The sequence below is a fragment of the Glycine soja genome, chromosome 17, assembly GCF_004193775.1.
Source record: "Glycine soja cultivar W05 chromosome 17, ASM419377v2, whole genome shotgun sequence".
NCBI lineage: Eukaryota > Viridiplantae > Streptophyta > Magnoliopsida > Fabales > Fabaceae > Glycine > Glycine soja.
The window spans coordinates 23,113,647-23,128,958 of record NC_041018.1 but is presented as its reverse complement, the minus strand read 5'-3'; the positions used below and the strand labels follow the sequence as shown (position 1 = coordinate 23,128,958).

Sequence of the window (15,312 nt, the reverse complement as noted above, 5' to 3'; positions counted from 1 at the left end):
CATGCAACCCCTCTAGTGATGACAAAATCTGTTTGTATCAGCTACTAATAAATATGCATTCAATATTAAAACACCTACTGACAATGATAATTGAATGTGGAACTGTCGCAACCTACCTTTCGGCGGGAGGGCAACGCGTGACTCGCGGGTGCGTGTTCCAAGAAAGGAATACGCGCGGAGTCGGCACCAACGTTTATTTGAGGAAAACGTTGGAAAAACCGGAAAAGACGTGATCTACGAACTTTAAGTGAAAGGTTCGGGAGTTGTATTTACGCACGGGGAAGGTATTAGCATCCCACGCGTCCGTCACAAGAGACGGCAACCTTTAATCAAATGTGCAAATATGACTTCAATTTATATTCTTTTCCCTTTTTACGTTCTTATGTCTTTTTTATGCCTTTTTATGTTTTTATCTTTTTGTGGTCGACAAGGGCGTTTCCCTTTGCTCCTACGTATTCCTCAATTGTGATGAGAAAATCAGATCTACGTTGTTCTTTTGTGAACAAAGCGTTTTGGTTAATTTTTTATCCTTTTTTGCAAGATATGTTTTTTTTTAATGAAAGGTCATTTAAGGAGTTGGACCATTAGACAATCTTTCGATTCTTTTGAAAAGTGAGAAAACATTAAGGCATTGGACCATTAATGATTTCTTTATTTTTGGAAGAGGTAACAAAGTTACATATTGATTTTAGGCTTTTTAGAAATCTACACTTAACCAATAAAAGCGGAAAAGACCATTTCAAGGCGTTGGACCTTTGAAAATGGCATTTTTAGGCGATGACAAAATTTTGGTTTATGAATTGATTTTAGCCTTAGTTTCACTTTGGTTATTAGTTGATTCGATTAAGAATGAGAAAACCCAAAGAAAAACGTCTGATTGATTTTTTTGATTTATTTTGCTAAAAGATATTTTTGATTATTATATTATTATTTTACCTCTTTTTGGTTTCCAACGTGGTTACGGCATGACCGAACGGTCGAATTTCATTTTAACATAAATTAACGGATGTTACAATTCAAATGATCGGTGGAAATTTATTTTATTTTTGATTATGGGAGAAAATGACTTAAGTAAATGACTAAAGCACGTCAAAAGGGGGTACGGAAAGTAAATGAAACGAAAATAAAAGTACGCTAAACAAATGAGGACCACTAAGGATACATAGAATGAATTGAAAGTTCGATTTCGGGAACTTACCGGTTGAAGACCGAAGAACGGCGAAGAACGAACGACGAACGGCGAAGAACGAACGACGAACGACGAAGAACGGTTGAAAATCTTCGCGAAATCACCCACGGAAACGTTACAGAAGTGCCTCGGCTTGGATTTTCTTCTTGGAAACAATTTTTCTCACTAATTTTAAGTGAATCTCAGATACCAGGAGGGCTGAACATTTTTCTCCTTCACTCCTCCCCCTATTTATAGGAAAATAGGGGAGGAGCTTGCCACCCAGCTCGCCCAGGTGAGCTAGGTTGCTTCCTCCAAAAGCAACCGCCTTCTGGAGGAACATCCTGGAAGGCCCAAGTGGGCCTGGTTGCTATTTGAACCCCCATTTTTACTAAATACACCCCTTGCCTTTTTTTGGTGATTCTTTTTCCATAAAGTTACAGAAACTTACAAATTTTGTAATGATACTTGTTTTATTTCCGTAATATTGCGGAACCTTACGGATTACGTAATCATCCCTTTTTTGCCTTCCGGAACGTTACGGAACTTTACGGATTGCGCACTAACACTTCCTTTTAATTTCCGGCATGTCACGGAACTTCACGGATTGTGCTACAACGCTTTTCTTTTGGCTTCCGGCATGTCTCGAAACTTCACAAATTGCCTAACCATGGGTGCCAAATACCTCGGAGTGGTCAAACGAGGGTCGCATCCCAAAAACGGATGGTCCCCGGACAAAATTAGGGTATGATAGTTGCCCCTCTTTACTTGTCTTTTATTGGAGATAAAAGGGAAGTAAAGATAAGACACTAATTTCGTTTGAGCAAAACACCATTCGGCCAGTGAACCTCCCTGCCAGCGGAACCTACAAAAATTTGAAAATGATCAGTACCGACACATCATCCTGATACTGTCGAATTTGTTCCTCTTGGTTGATACAAGACACAGAATGACCATAATTTGTCTCTGCGTTTTGTTGGACACGACCGAGCCTGGGCGGCAAAACACAGAATGACCATAATTTGTCTCCGCGTGCCACCGGACACAATCGCCTCTGGATGGCGAAAAGGTGCATGGAATGACCATAATTTGTCTCCACCCACCTCTCGACTTACTGTCCCCAAATGACAAAGGGCGCAGAATCTATCTCTACATGTTCATCACTCGACTTGCGAAATTTGAATGACAAAGGGCGTAGAATCTGTCTCTGCGTGTTTACCACCCAACTTGTTGTTCCTGAATGATAAAGGGCGCAGAATTCGTATATGCACGTTTATCACCCAATTTGCGAAATCTGAATGGCAAAGGGCGCAGAATTCGTCTATGCACGTTTACCACCCAACTTGTTGTTCCTGAATGATAAAGGGCACAGAATTCGTCTATGCGCGTTTATCACCCAATTTGCGAAATCTGAATGGCAAAGGGCGCAGAATTCGTCTATGCGCGTTTACCACTCGACTCGCTGCTCTTGAATGATAAAGGGCGTAGAATCTGTCTCTGCATGTTTACCACCCAACTTGTTGTTCCTGAATGAGAAAGGGCGTAGAATTCGTCTATGCGCGTTTATCACCCAATTTGTGAAATCTGAATGGCAAAGGGCGCAGAATTTGTCTATGCGCGTTTACCACTCGACTCGCTACTCCAAAATGATAATGGGCGCAGAATTCATCTATACGCGTTTATCACTCATCGAGTGTGCGGATAACCGCATGTCATCGGGCCCGCCGCCTTTGGATGACAAAAGCCACAAAAGACGATGTTAGTCTCTGCGTGCTATCATGCTTTGAGTCTTATAGATAGCAAAAGTATTTTAAAAGTGCGGGACCAAATGGTTCCCGCATGTCATCGGGCCTGCCACCTCTGGATGACAAAAGGCGCAAAAGACGACGTTAGTCTCTGTGTGCTATCATGCTTTGAGTCTTACAGATAGCAAAAGACAGTGCGGGACCAAATGGTTCCCGCATGTCATCGAGCCCGCCGCCTCTGGATGACAAAAGGCGCAGAAGACGACATTAGTCTTTGCGTGCTATCAAGCTTTGAGTCTTATAGATAGCAAAAGTAAGTTTTAAAAGTGCGGATAACCACTTGGGTATCTCCACATGTCATGTGACTCCAGGGTCAGTATGACAGAAATTGTCTGCGCGGAAGATGACGTAAATCTCCGCGTGTCAACGGGCTTGCTGGCCACGATTGACAAAGGGTGCAGAAGACAACCTTAGTCTCTGCGTGCTATCATGCTTTGAGTCTTAGAGATAGCAAAAGAAAGTTTAAACGGATAACCACTCGGGTATCTCCGCGTGTCACGTGACTCCAAGGTCAGTATGACAGAAATTGTCTGCGCGGAAGATGACGTATATCTCCGTGTGTCAACGGGCTTGTTGGCCGCGATTGACAAAGGGTGCAAAAGACGATGTTAGTCTCTGCGTGCTATCATGCTTTGAGTCTTAGAGATAGCAAAAGAAAGTTTAAACGGATAACCACTCGGGTATCTCTGCATGTCACGTGACTCCTAGGTCAGTATGACAGAAATTGTCTGCGCGGAAGATGACGTAAATCTCCGCGTGTCAACAGGCTTGTTGGCCGCGATTGACAAAGGGTGCAAAATACGACGTTAGTCTCCACGTGCTATCATGCTTTGAGTCTTAGAGATAGCAAAAGAAAGTTTAAACGGATAACCACTCGGGTATCTCCGCATGTCACGTGACTCCAAGGTCAGTATGACAGAAATTGTCTGCGCGGAAGATGACGTAAATCTCCGCGTGTCAACGGGCTTGTTGGCCGCGATTGACAAAGGGTGCAGAAGACGACATTAGTCTCTGCGTGCTATCATGCTTTGAGTCTTAGAGATAGCAAAAGAAAGTTTAAACGGATAACCACTCGGGTATCTCCGCATGTCACGTGACTCCAAGGTCAGTATGACAAAAATTGTGGGGCGACCGACAAAAGCGAGGCTCTTGCTCCTACATATCCTCAATGAGGAACTCAAACCTTTGTAGTTCTGGATAACTTGTGGGACTAAAAATAGTCTCGGTGTTTTCTTCACTAAAATGCGAACATGCTTTAGTAAAGAGAAAAAAAACTTCTAACTAATCAAAGCAACATATGCTTTTCGGATGAAAAACAATGTGTCTACCGGGGAAGGAGAGTATACTGATGAAATCTTCTCATAACCCCAAATGAGATTTTGGATGTTAGCATTTCGCTTCTAAATGACCATTTAGAGGAAACACTGGGTTCAACAAAAATAGAAGAAAATCACTCAAAGTGTATTAATCTCACACAGGTAAGTGTTACGTCCTAATTCCGAACCATAGATATGTCATGACTTGATCTTGCAAATCGTTTCCTATCAAATCAAAGATTACATGCGTGATCATGGGTCAGTAGGACTTTTTCTTGGGAATGGTGGTTTTTTTTGTGGGAATTTTGGCTTTGAATGTTTTTGGCCTTTTCCTTTTCTGTTTTTGTTTAGTGCGGGGCGAAAAAGTCGCTGACACACAGGATTTTGGTTGGTAATCAAAGGGAGAGGGCCACTTTAGGTCGTGGTTTCCTTTCTTTTTTTGTGACAATTTTGTATTGTTCAGATATTGTCTGGTCCAAAGACCTTTCTGCTTGTTTCTTCTGTTTTCTTCCGATCTTTGATCAGGAATTTTCTTTCCTTTTTTTGCTTTCTCCTACTCTTCGATTGGGAATTTTCTCTTTTTGTTTTCTCCTGCTCTTCGATTGGAAATTTTCTCTTTTTGTTTTCTCCCGCTCTTTTGATTGGGAAGTTCCTTTCTTTTTTTGTTTTCTTCTGAGGGTAAGGTTTATGGTAAATTGGGATTTTGGCTCAAAGCTTGTAGCACAGCTGGACATGATATATGTCAGGGTTTGGTTCGGTTCAAGGATAAAAGGGGATGTCCCACATTATTTCCATGACACAAATGCAACCATGATGATTTGGAAATTTTATGCCAAACTAGTCATGCATGCACCTATGCGGACACTCAAGTGTCAAACTTTTATGGTCATGTGATGCTAGGGCTCATAATTCATTCTCTCTACTTTAGTCAAACCAATGTTTCCAAAATATGTTCTTTTATCAATTTGTGCATTCATCCGAGTCTATTTTGGGTGTTCGGGAAAATTTTCACAGCATTCTCCCTTCAGGTGTATACACACATTTTTTCAAAAACTGATTATGATCAGTGAATTTTTCGAAGAAAAGTTGGAAGTTATCTCTTTTCAAAAGCATGTTGGTTTTTCAGCTAGACAACTTATTTTTCTCTTTTCTCCTTTTTTTATCATTTGTTTCTTTCTTTTCCTTGTTTGTTTTTGTTTTTTCCTCTTTTTTTTCATGAGGTATTTTGATACCTAAACACGTGTATATTTTTGTGAGGTATTTTTCCTATATACATGCTTATCCAAGGTATCTTGCTACCTAAACATACATATATATATTTTGTGAGGTCTTTTTGCTATATACATGCATATCCAAGGTATCTTGCTACCTAAACATACATATATATATTTTGTGGGATATTTTTTTGCTACATACATGCATATCCAAGGTATCTTCCTACCTAAACATACATATATATACTTTGTGAAGTATTTTTTGTTTACATACATGCATATCTAAGGTATCTTTCTACCTAAACATACATACATACATACATATATATATATATATATATATATATATATATATATATTGTGAGGTATGACTACCTTCCGAGCTTGTGCTTGTTTTATTTAAATTCCTAGGATCATGAGCAACTAGGTGTGTCCTACTATGACTTGAGAAACAAAAGTGATCAAATAACAAGCAGAGGTTTAAAAGGTACTAGGTTGCCTCCTAGTAGCGCTTCTTTAACGTCTTGAGCTGGACGCATGATGACTTGTCGATCATGGACCTAGTACTTTTGCTTACCTTTGGCTTTGGACTTGGTCGCCTATTGGTCGGCCATGTGTCATAGGCAACACTCTAACCTTTTTGTGGATGAGCTGAGGTGCTCTGGAGGTGGCGGCGGTGCATTTGTTGCCTGTTGCTGGCCATCCCCAGGCTGTTGTGGTGTCTCGCCCTGCGCCTGCCTGGGGGCGCGGTACTTCTTGATGAAAGCCTGATTAATAGGGGGCCTGATGAACTTGCTGGGGGCGACGGGCACTCCGTAGAACTGACAGAGGCCCGTAATCAGAGCTGGAAACCCTAGGACCCTGTTGGACTTCTTTGGGTCCATTGGGTGTCTTGCATGCGCGATCCCTGCAAACAATAGATGACATCAGAGATGAGTTGAGTGATGTGCATACTTACCTATGTCATGATGGTGTGACCTTGCTGGGGGGAACGGGCACCCTATAGGACTAACAGAGGCCTGTAACCAGAGCCAGAAACCCCAGGGCCCTGTTGGGCTCCTCCGGGTCCACTGGGTGTTTTGCGGGCGTGATTCCTCCGCAGGGGGAGATCGGTAATATGGCCGCTGGAAGGAATGTTGCTAAGTAGCAATGTCATACATATCTGTGTAAGAGTGGTCATGTTGGTGCGCATGATCCGCACTCGTCACTTTGCAGCGGCACGGGTGAAATCTTGCCCCGGTATGCAAAGTAGTTGGGCGATAGCTTCCCTCTCTGGTTGTGCTCGCACAGTTGGTCGCCTTCCAATATCATGGGGTGGCCCAGGAACTGATAAAAGGAAATTACTAGCCCCTTAACCGGGAGCTCAAGTGTCGGTTAAGCATTTAAGGGCAGAGGACCTTAAATTCTCTTAAGATGTGGATATGGAGCCCATTGAAAGTGAGGACACGTAGCCCTCTAAAGGCGAGGGCGTGCATCCCTTTGAAGTTTAGGACGTGTCGCCCTTTGAAGGCGAGGGCGTGCAGCCCTCTGAAGGTGAGGACGTGCAGCCCTCTGAAGGTGAGGACGTCCAGTCCTCTGAAGGCGAGGGCGTGCAGTCCTCTGAAAGCGAGGGCGTGTAGCCCTCTGAAGGTGAGGGTACATGACCCTCTGAAGGCAAGGACGTGTACTCCTCTAAAGGTGAGGGCGTGCAGCCCTCTGATGGCAAGGACGTGTAGTCCTCTGAAGGTGAAGGTACATGACCCTCTGAAGGCAAGGACGTGTAGTCCTCTAAAAGTGAGGACGTGCAGTCCTATGATGGTGATAGGTACTAGACCCAAGGGTCCAACCTTATGAGAAAGCAAGAGATCGACTCATCGAGAGGGCCAGTCATCCCAAATTCACAAGATTTGGACATTAGATGTAGGAAATCTATGCAGTTAACATGATTTTTAGGGATGCAGATGCACGCAACCTTTGTCGTGAAATTTGGTAAGTGCGGACTTCATATGAAACAATGCAATGTAATGGAAAGTTGTACAATGTTCATGACATTCTTTCCCTATTTTGTGATTTTGATTTTGATTTTTTTGGAAAACACAGATTGACTGTCCTTTTGAAAGAGGTGATAATTCATGCAACCTTATCCTATCTTTTGTAAATCTTTCTCGAAACTCCCTCAGAGTGTATGTTCTGTTTGATTTAGTCACTTGACCATTTTTTGGAGTGACGGTGATGGAGCCATTTAATCAATCTATTGAAATCCCAGGGTTTGCCCCCCTTTTTTTGTTCAAAAACATCGACGGGTGAGAACTTTTGATTTTCCCCTAGGTTCGCTTGAGGCTCATGCACGATGCCCCTCATTGCCCCAGTGTAAGGCTTTGAGGTACCAATTGTTATCTTTCGTCACGACCTTGCAGCTGGGAACCTATTGGGTGAGAACATCTAATCTGCCCCTAGGTTTACTTGAGGCTCATGCGTGATGCCCCTCATTGCCCCAGTGTAGGGCTTTGAGGTACCAATCATTGTCTTTCGTAGCAGGGAATGTCACATCCTAGAATTTCTACCCGGAATTTTGTAAGTGTTACATTTAAATATATATATATATATATATATATATATATATATATATATATATATACATATATATATATATACATATATATATATATATATATTATTCAGTGTATATATACATTCTTGGTAGAAGTATGTACATAGGGGGAAAGATACGCGGGTTAGACTAATTAACAAAGAGTAACCCATAACCAAACGGTTATAGATTAATTCACAATTAATTAGTCTAAAAATTATCATTTTGCGTGAAACTTAAAATTTAACAAAACCAACCTCTGAACCACGCTCAGGGTCTCATTCTGAGCGTTTTGATATATATATTGCCTACTTTCGAAAACGGGCCCCGACGGGTGCAGAGAAACGCGAGGAACTGGAACCAGAGAGGCGGCACGAAAACTGAGGCAGGATTTCATCATCCAAAAAGGTTCAATTTTTTGTCTTCCTTATGGCTGAGTATCATGTATAATCAAAGGAAAAAGGTGGGCCCTTTTGCTCCGCTTAAAATAGGACATGTAGCATTGCTTTTAGAAAAGAAAAGGAAAAAGAAAAGAAAATCTTTTTTTATAGAAAGCCCAAATCTTCTCTCTCTTCCTTCAGAAATTTCAGAAGCTCCTTCCTCTCTTCCACGTTGCTTTTTCTCTTCTTCTTCTCCATTGAAGCTCCAAAATTCCTCTTCCTTTCTACTCCAAATTGCAAGGAAAAGCCATTTTCGGAGTCGTGGAACATACCTCTACTTCATGGGGCTTTAAATTTCAGGTAAGGGTGGACTTCTTCTCACTTGAAATTTGTGGGTGTTGGATTTTTGGGAGCTATGATGGGTAGTTCTACTAGGTTCTTGCCTTAGAGTAGTTGTTTGTGAAGGAATTTGTTGGAATCATGCTAAACTTGACATGTTTGATGTGAGCAAAACTACCCATGCTGATTTAGGGTTTAATAATGATGCTTTGTGATATATGTATGCTTGAAATGTTGGTAGAAAACTGGTAGAGATGATGGGGAGAGTTAACTTAGGGTCCTCTACCCTTAAACTACCCAATTTTAATTTTCACCTTTCAAACCTTGAGAATTCACTAAAATTGATGGGTTTTGGATACCTATATTTTGATTTACCTTGGTTTGAAGTTTGTTTTTGTTTTGAACATGATTTAGACATGGTTTAGGACTTGTAGGATCCAATTTGAGTGAAATTGGATACAAGCAAGCTAGAATTCGAAATCTGCTACATTATGCAGAAAAATGTTGTTAAATTGTGCAACAAATTTTGCCTTTTATGCAGAAAAATGGTTGTGCATTGCTAGTCACGGGAAAGGTAGTACATCTCCTGTTCTGGATATTTTCTAGCAGATCCCAACGGTCAAAATTTATATTTCTGTATTTGGAACCTTCAGTAAAATTTTCAAGGCGATCCAATGGTTAACGAATCGGAACGAAGAGAATGTTACTGGAGCATGTGAGTAGGAAAAACTGTGGAATTTGAATGAGTTTTGGGCAGAGTTTTCTGCCTCTACTCTGTTTTCTTGGTTTATGGTAGTTTCATGACAAATGAAATTGAATTGTTTGGATATTGTGAAAGCTTTGAGGGGTTGATGGGGACCCGGTGCTGAGAGGAACGAGGATAAGGGCTACGTAGGAGTGCGTGAGCTCAAGTTAAAGGTGGGCAACTGGGGATGGTGTGCTTATGCCTGACTTGTGGAAATGGGATAGTTGATTTGCATCATCGCCCGATCGCCACCTAGTACCACATATGACGGGTGCCCCATAATCCAATAAGCTTGATGTGAGAAAGCGTGGAAGAGTCAGTCTTCCTACTTTTGTTTGTTGACCATAGAGTGGTACCTGGAGATATGTCGCGGGGGTCAGGAGACCTTGGGGACGTCAGGTGGGGCGCTATTGCCCAAAACCAAGCTTGACTAATCCCGACCCAACCCGGGCATAGTCATTCAATGAGAACCTGTGACGTACCTAAACAGGCGAGCTCCTGGCAGTCAACCAATAAAAGAACAAAGTCCACGAAGCAAGGAGGCTTTGTGGCGGCTGGCTAGCTATGTATCTTGGATGGTATCTGGAAATTAGCCTCTGGTAATCGATTACCATTCGTGGATAATCGATTACAGGTCTTAAAAATGGAGACAGGATGTTAAGTAGCTACTGGTAATCGATTACCAATTGTGTGTAATCGATTACACAGTATGATAGGGCACTGGTAATCGATTACTAGTTGCGTGTAATCGATTACATAGTGCTACCTGCTACTGGTAATCGATTACCATTTATGTGTAATCGATTAAACAGTGTAACTTGTAGATTCCAATGTGCAAAGGCTGAGTAATTCGTTTTTGGGCACTGGTAATCGATTACATACTTTGGTAATCGATTACCAGAGAGGAAATCCCTTGAAAAAAGACATTTTGACTATGCGTAGCCGTTATGGGACGCATTGTATGGTTACCTGTGTAGTTAGATTTCTTGTGAAAGAGTCTACCCTCTTTCTTTTATCTCTTGTAGATCGCGATGGCTGCGCAGTTGATCCATGATCACGTTGTGATGGAGTGCCTAAAGGGTGTTTGGGAGACCCTCGAAGGCAATCAGAGGTACCGATTCCGTGGCACAATTCGACTCACTGCTACTTCATTAGTACATCCGGAGGAACCTGCACGCACACTTCAGCAGCCTGTGGAGTGGATATTACCTACACCTACTCCATATCGACTAGTTGAGCCGGTTCAAGTGATAAAGGTGTCAACCTCTGAATAAGATCTTGAAGAGGACCCAGAGGAGTTACCTCCTGAACCTGCTATGGACGCCCTTGACTTACCTGAGGATGATGAAGACCCGCTCCCTGATGTTGATTCCCCAGAGGATATTATGTCAGCATCTGAGGCGGACTCTACAGAGGAGAGTGGCCCTAGAGGGACAGCGATTAGTGACGACTCTTCATCATAGCAGACGGCTCCTTAGACTAGGCGTACATACTTTTTGTGGGTGGGTGTGTCTAGTTCAGACTGCTAGGTTTACCCTTTTGATTTTTGGGTAGGTAGACCTATTGTATAGAAATTTTGATGATTGTATATATTGTGGCTGAAGCCACCACAGTTGTTACCTTTGCTCTGGATGTCACTATGTTATTTTGCAAACTCCCATATTTTGGACAGTTTTAGATTATAAATATAATTATGTTTAATCTTGTTATTTGAAAAGGAAATGTTAACAAACTTTATTTGAAAAGAGTTTACCGACCGCATCTTATTATTTTTCGCGTGACGACCTAAAATGATGGCTGGTATATTTTTGAAAGATCAAAATAGTTTAGGGGTTATGAGTGATCAGAAAGAAATGAATCCGAATAGAGTTGTGAACTGGCCATTCAGGACTCTATAGTGATAATTTTCCTTCTAAATTTAATTACCGTGAAATGAATAACAATGCGAAAAAAAAGAGAGAGAAAAGAAAAAAAATTTCCCATGGTTTCTGCGATTTGATTTATTACTATTAAACCAGTCATTATTTAGGGACGCCACAATTGGTGGTATCAGAGCAAAAGTTGGATTCTAGTGAACCTGTCCATGGTCTTACTGTGTGAATGTTGTGTATCTCTAAAACTTGGAAATATGTTTCGGGGAGTGATGTTAAGTCACAAATTGTGCCTTCTTGTCTTAAGCAGGAAAGTGCAATTGACTTAGTAGAATTGTTGTATATATAAATATATAGAGAGAGAGAGAGATTGTTGTAACTGTCATAGCCTATATGGTACTCTCTCTCAGTAGAATTTCTTGGATACTAATAGTTTCCCTACAGGTTAGGTATGGCAGGACATGGTAGGGATCAGAACCGTGATGTCCTAGACCGCACGACAGCTGTGCTGGAAACTCTAGTGCAGGAACGTGATCTGGAGCCGGTAGAGTATCGGGGACTCATGGCTTTCCGTAAGAACCACCCGCCGAAGTTCAGTGGGGACTATGATCCAAAAGGTGTTAGGTTATGATTAGCTGAGACTGAGAAGATTTTCGAGGCGATGGGTTGCCTCGAGGAGCATAAGGTCCCTTATGCGACGTTCATGCTCCAAGAAGAAGTTGAGAACTGGTGGAAGTTCGTGAAACCTACATTAGTAGCACTTGGAGGCATGATTCCTTGGAATACCTTCAAGGACAAATTCCTAGACAATTATATTCCACGAGATCTCAGGAAGCGAAAGGCGAGGGAATTTCTGGATTTGAAGCAGGGAAACATGTCCGTTGGAGAATACACGGCCAAATTTAACGAACTTCTGCAGTACTGGCCTCAATACCAAGATGCTCGGAACGAAGAAGACTTATGTGGTCAGTTTGAGAATGGGCTTCGACTGGAGATTCAACAGGCAGTTAGCTACATGCAGATCACAGATTTCAATCAACTGGTGACAAAGTGCCGAATATTTGAGGATAAGATGAAAGAGAGGCAAGCTAGAGGCTTTGGAGGACCACAAAGAAGCCACCCTTTTAGAGGAAACAATAATAAGAGGATGAAGCCATATCCTAGCAACAAGGGGAAACAACCTATGGCTACGTCCAACATGAACCAGTCAAAGGGGACTGGGGTACAGTGCTTTCAGTGCGGAGGACCGCATCTTAGGAGAAATTGCCCACAACTCCAGCAGACACAGGAAAATCGTTGTTATATTTGTGGCAAGGTAGGCCATTATGCTCGGGAGTGTAGAATGATTGGGAGACCGACGGTAACTGCCAATTCTAACATAGTCAATCGTGGATCTACTAATTCCACAAGGAGCAGTAATGTTAGCAACAACAACAACACTAGTGGTGGAAGACCAAAGGTAACCTCCCGGGTATTTGCTATGAGTGGATCAGAAGCTGCTGCCTCCGACGATTTGATACAGGGTAAGTGTTTGATTGCTGATAAACTGCTAGATGTACTCTATGATTCGGGTGCCACGCATTCGATCATATCTCATGCATGTGTGGAGAGGTTAGGTTTATGTACGACGGAGTTACCATATGATATTGTGGTGTCTACTCCAACTAACGAGCCTGTAACCACCTCTCGGGCGTGTTTGAAGTGTCCTATAACTGTTGAGGGTCGACCTTTTATGGCAGATTTGATTTGCCTACCTTTAGCTCATCTAGATGTGATCTTGGGGATGGACTGGTTATCTACTAACCATATCTTTCTAGACTGCAAAGAGAAGATGCTAGTATTTGGTGGAAATGTAATTCCAAATGAACCATTGAAAGAGAATGCTGCCAACGATGGAGTGGGGGATGTTCGAACCTACATGGTGTTGTTCTCCATGAATGTGGAGGAGGTCTCTGAAGTTAGCAGTATATCGGTGGTGTCAAAATTTCCAGAGGTCTTTCCTGATGACATTTGTGAATTACCACCTGAGAGAGAAGTGGAATTCATTATTGACTTGGTGCCTGGGGCGAATCCAGTGTCGATCGCGCCCTGTAGGATGTCTCCAGTAGAACTAGCAGAGGTGAAGGCATAAGTGCAGGATCTCTTAAGTAAACAATTTGTTCGCCCAAGCGTATCACCATGGGGAGCGCCGGTCTTACTGGTTAAAAAGAAGGATGGAAGTATAAGGATGTGCGTAGACTACCGGCAGCTGAACAAAGTCACTATCAAGAACAAATATCCCCTACCGAGGATAGATGATTTGATTGATCAATTGAGGGGAGCGATGGTATTTTCGAAGATCGATTTGTGATCGGGGTATCATCAAATCCGAGTTAAGAAGGAAGATATTCCAAAGACTGCGTTTCGGACTCGGTATGGTCATTATGGGTATTTAGTCATGCCATTTGGAGTGACTAATGCTCCAGCTATCTTCATGGACTATATGAACCGTATATTCCATGATTGCTTAGTTCAGTTCATGGTTGTGTTCATTGATGATATCCTAGTGTATTCAAGGAATAAGGAGGAGCATGAAAAGCACTTGAGAATTGTGTTGCATATCCTGAGGGATAGGAAATTGTTCGCCAAATTGTCGAAATGTGAATTTTGGTTAGAGAAAGTGCAGTTCTTAGGGCACGTGATTTCTAAAGATGGGGTTGCTGTGGATCCAATTAAAGTGGAGTCGGTTATGGAGTGGCAACAACCGACAACTCCAACAGAAGTTCAAAGTTTCTTGGGGTTGGCTGGCTATTATAGGAAATTCATTGAGGGATTTTCTAAATTGGCACTACCCCTAACTAAACTGACTCATAAGAATGAGAAGTTTGTCTGGAATGAGAAATGTGATCAAAGCTTCCAAGAGTTGAAGAGGCGATTGACAACAGCTCCGGTGTTAATTTTGCCCGACCCTAAGAGACCATTTGAAGTGCATTGTGATGCGAGCGGACAAGGCTTAGGGTGTGTATTGATACAGGAGGGAAGGGTAGTGGCTTATGCTTCACGCCAATTGCGTCCTCATGAAGTTAACTATCCAACCCATGACTTGGAACTAGCAGCTGTGGTCTTTGCCTTAAAGATTTGGAGGCACTATTTATACGGTACTCATTTTGAAGTTTTCAACGATCACAAGAGCCTCAAATACTTGTTTGATCAGAAGGTTTCTCCTGTAACTGGAGTCGGGAGAGCTCTCAAATCTAGGAAGCTGACGCCCAAGTATCTGGGTCCGTATCAAATTTTGAAGAAGGTTGGGCCTGTAGCTTATCAAATCGCTTTACCTCCGAGCTTATCGAATTTGTACCCTGTGTTTCATGTCTCTCAACTGAGATGATACAACCCAGATCCAACACATGTACTCGCACTAGACGAAGTACAAGTGAAGGATAACCTCACCTATAAAGCACAACCTCAGAAGATTACTGATTGAAGAATGAAGTCGCTGAGAGGAAAGGAGATCGCGTTGGTGAAAGTGCAGTCGGGACCCGACGAGGGTGATTCAACCTGGGAGTTAGAGGATAGGGTGAGAGAATTGTACCCAAGTTTGTTCCTAGAGTAGTTAATTTCGGGGGCGAAATTCCTTAAAGGGTGGGAGTATTGTGACATCCTAGAATTTCTACCCGGAATTTTGTAAGTGTTACATTCAAATAATTATATATATATATATATATATATATATATATATATATATATATATATATATTATTCAGTGTATATATATATTCTTGGTAGAAGTATGTACATTGGGGGAAAGATACGCAGGTTAGACAAATTAACAAAGAGTAACCCATAACCAAATGGTTATAGATTAATTTGCAATTAATTAGTCTAAAAATTATCATTTTGCGTGCAACTTAAAATTTAACAAAACC

The 15,312-nt window shown here is 41.9% G+C and overlaps 1 protein-coding gene across 1 annotated transcript; it reads left to right on the top strand.

The window, feature by feature from the left end:
- The first annotated feature begins 12,281 nt into the window (after positions 1 to 12,281).
- On the top strand, positions 12,282 to 14,774 carry LOC114391570. The gene is made up of 4 exons (XM_028352565.1): positions 12,282 to 12,822; positions 12,961 to 13,128; positions 13,225 to 13,400; positions 14,523 to 14,774. The coding sequence occupies exons 1-4, from the start codon at positions 12,282 to 12,284 to the stop codon at positions 14,772 to 14,774; spliced, it is 1,137 nt and encodes a 378-aa protein (XP_028208366.1).
- Positions 14,775 to 15,312: the final 538 nt, after the last annotated feature.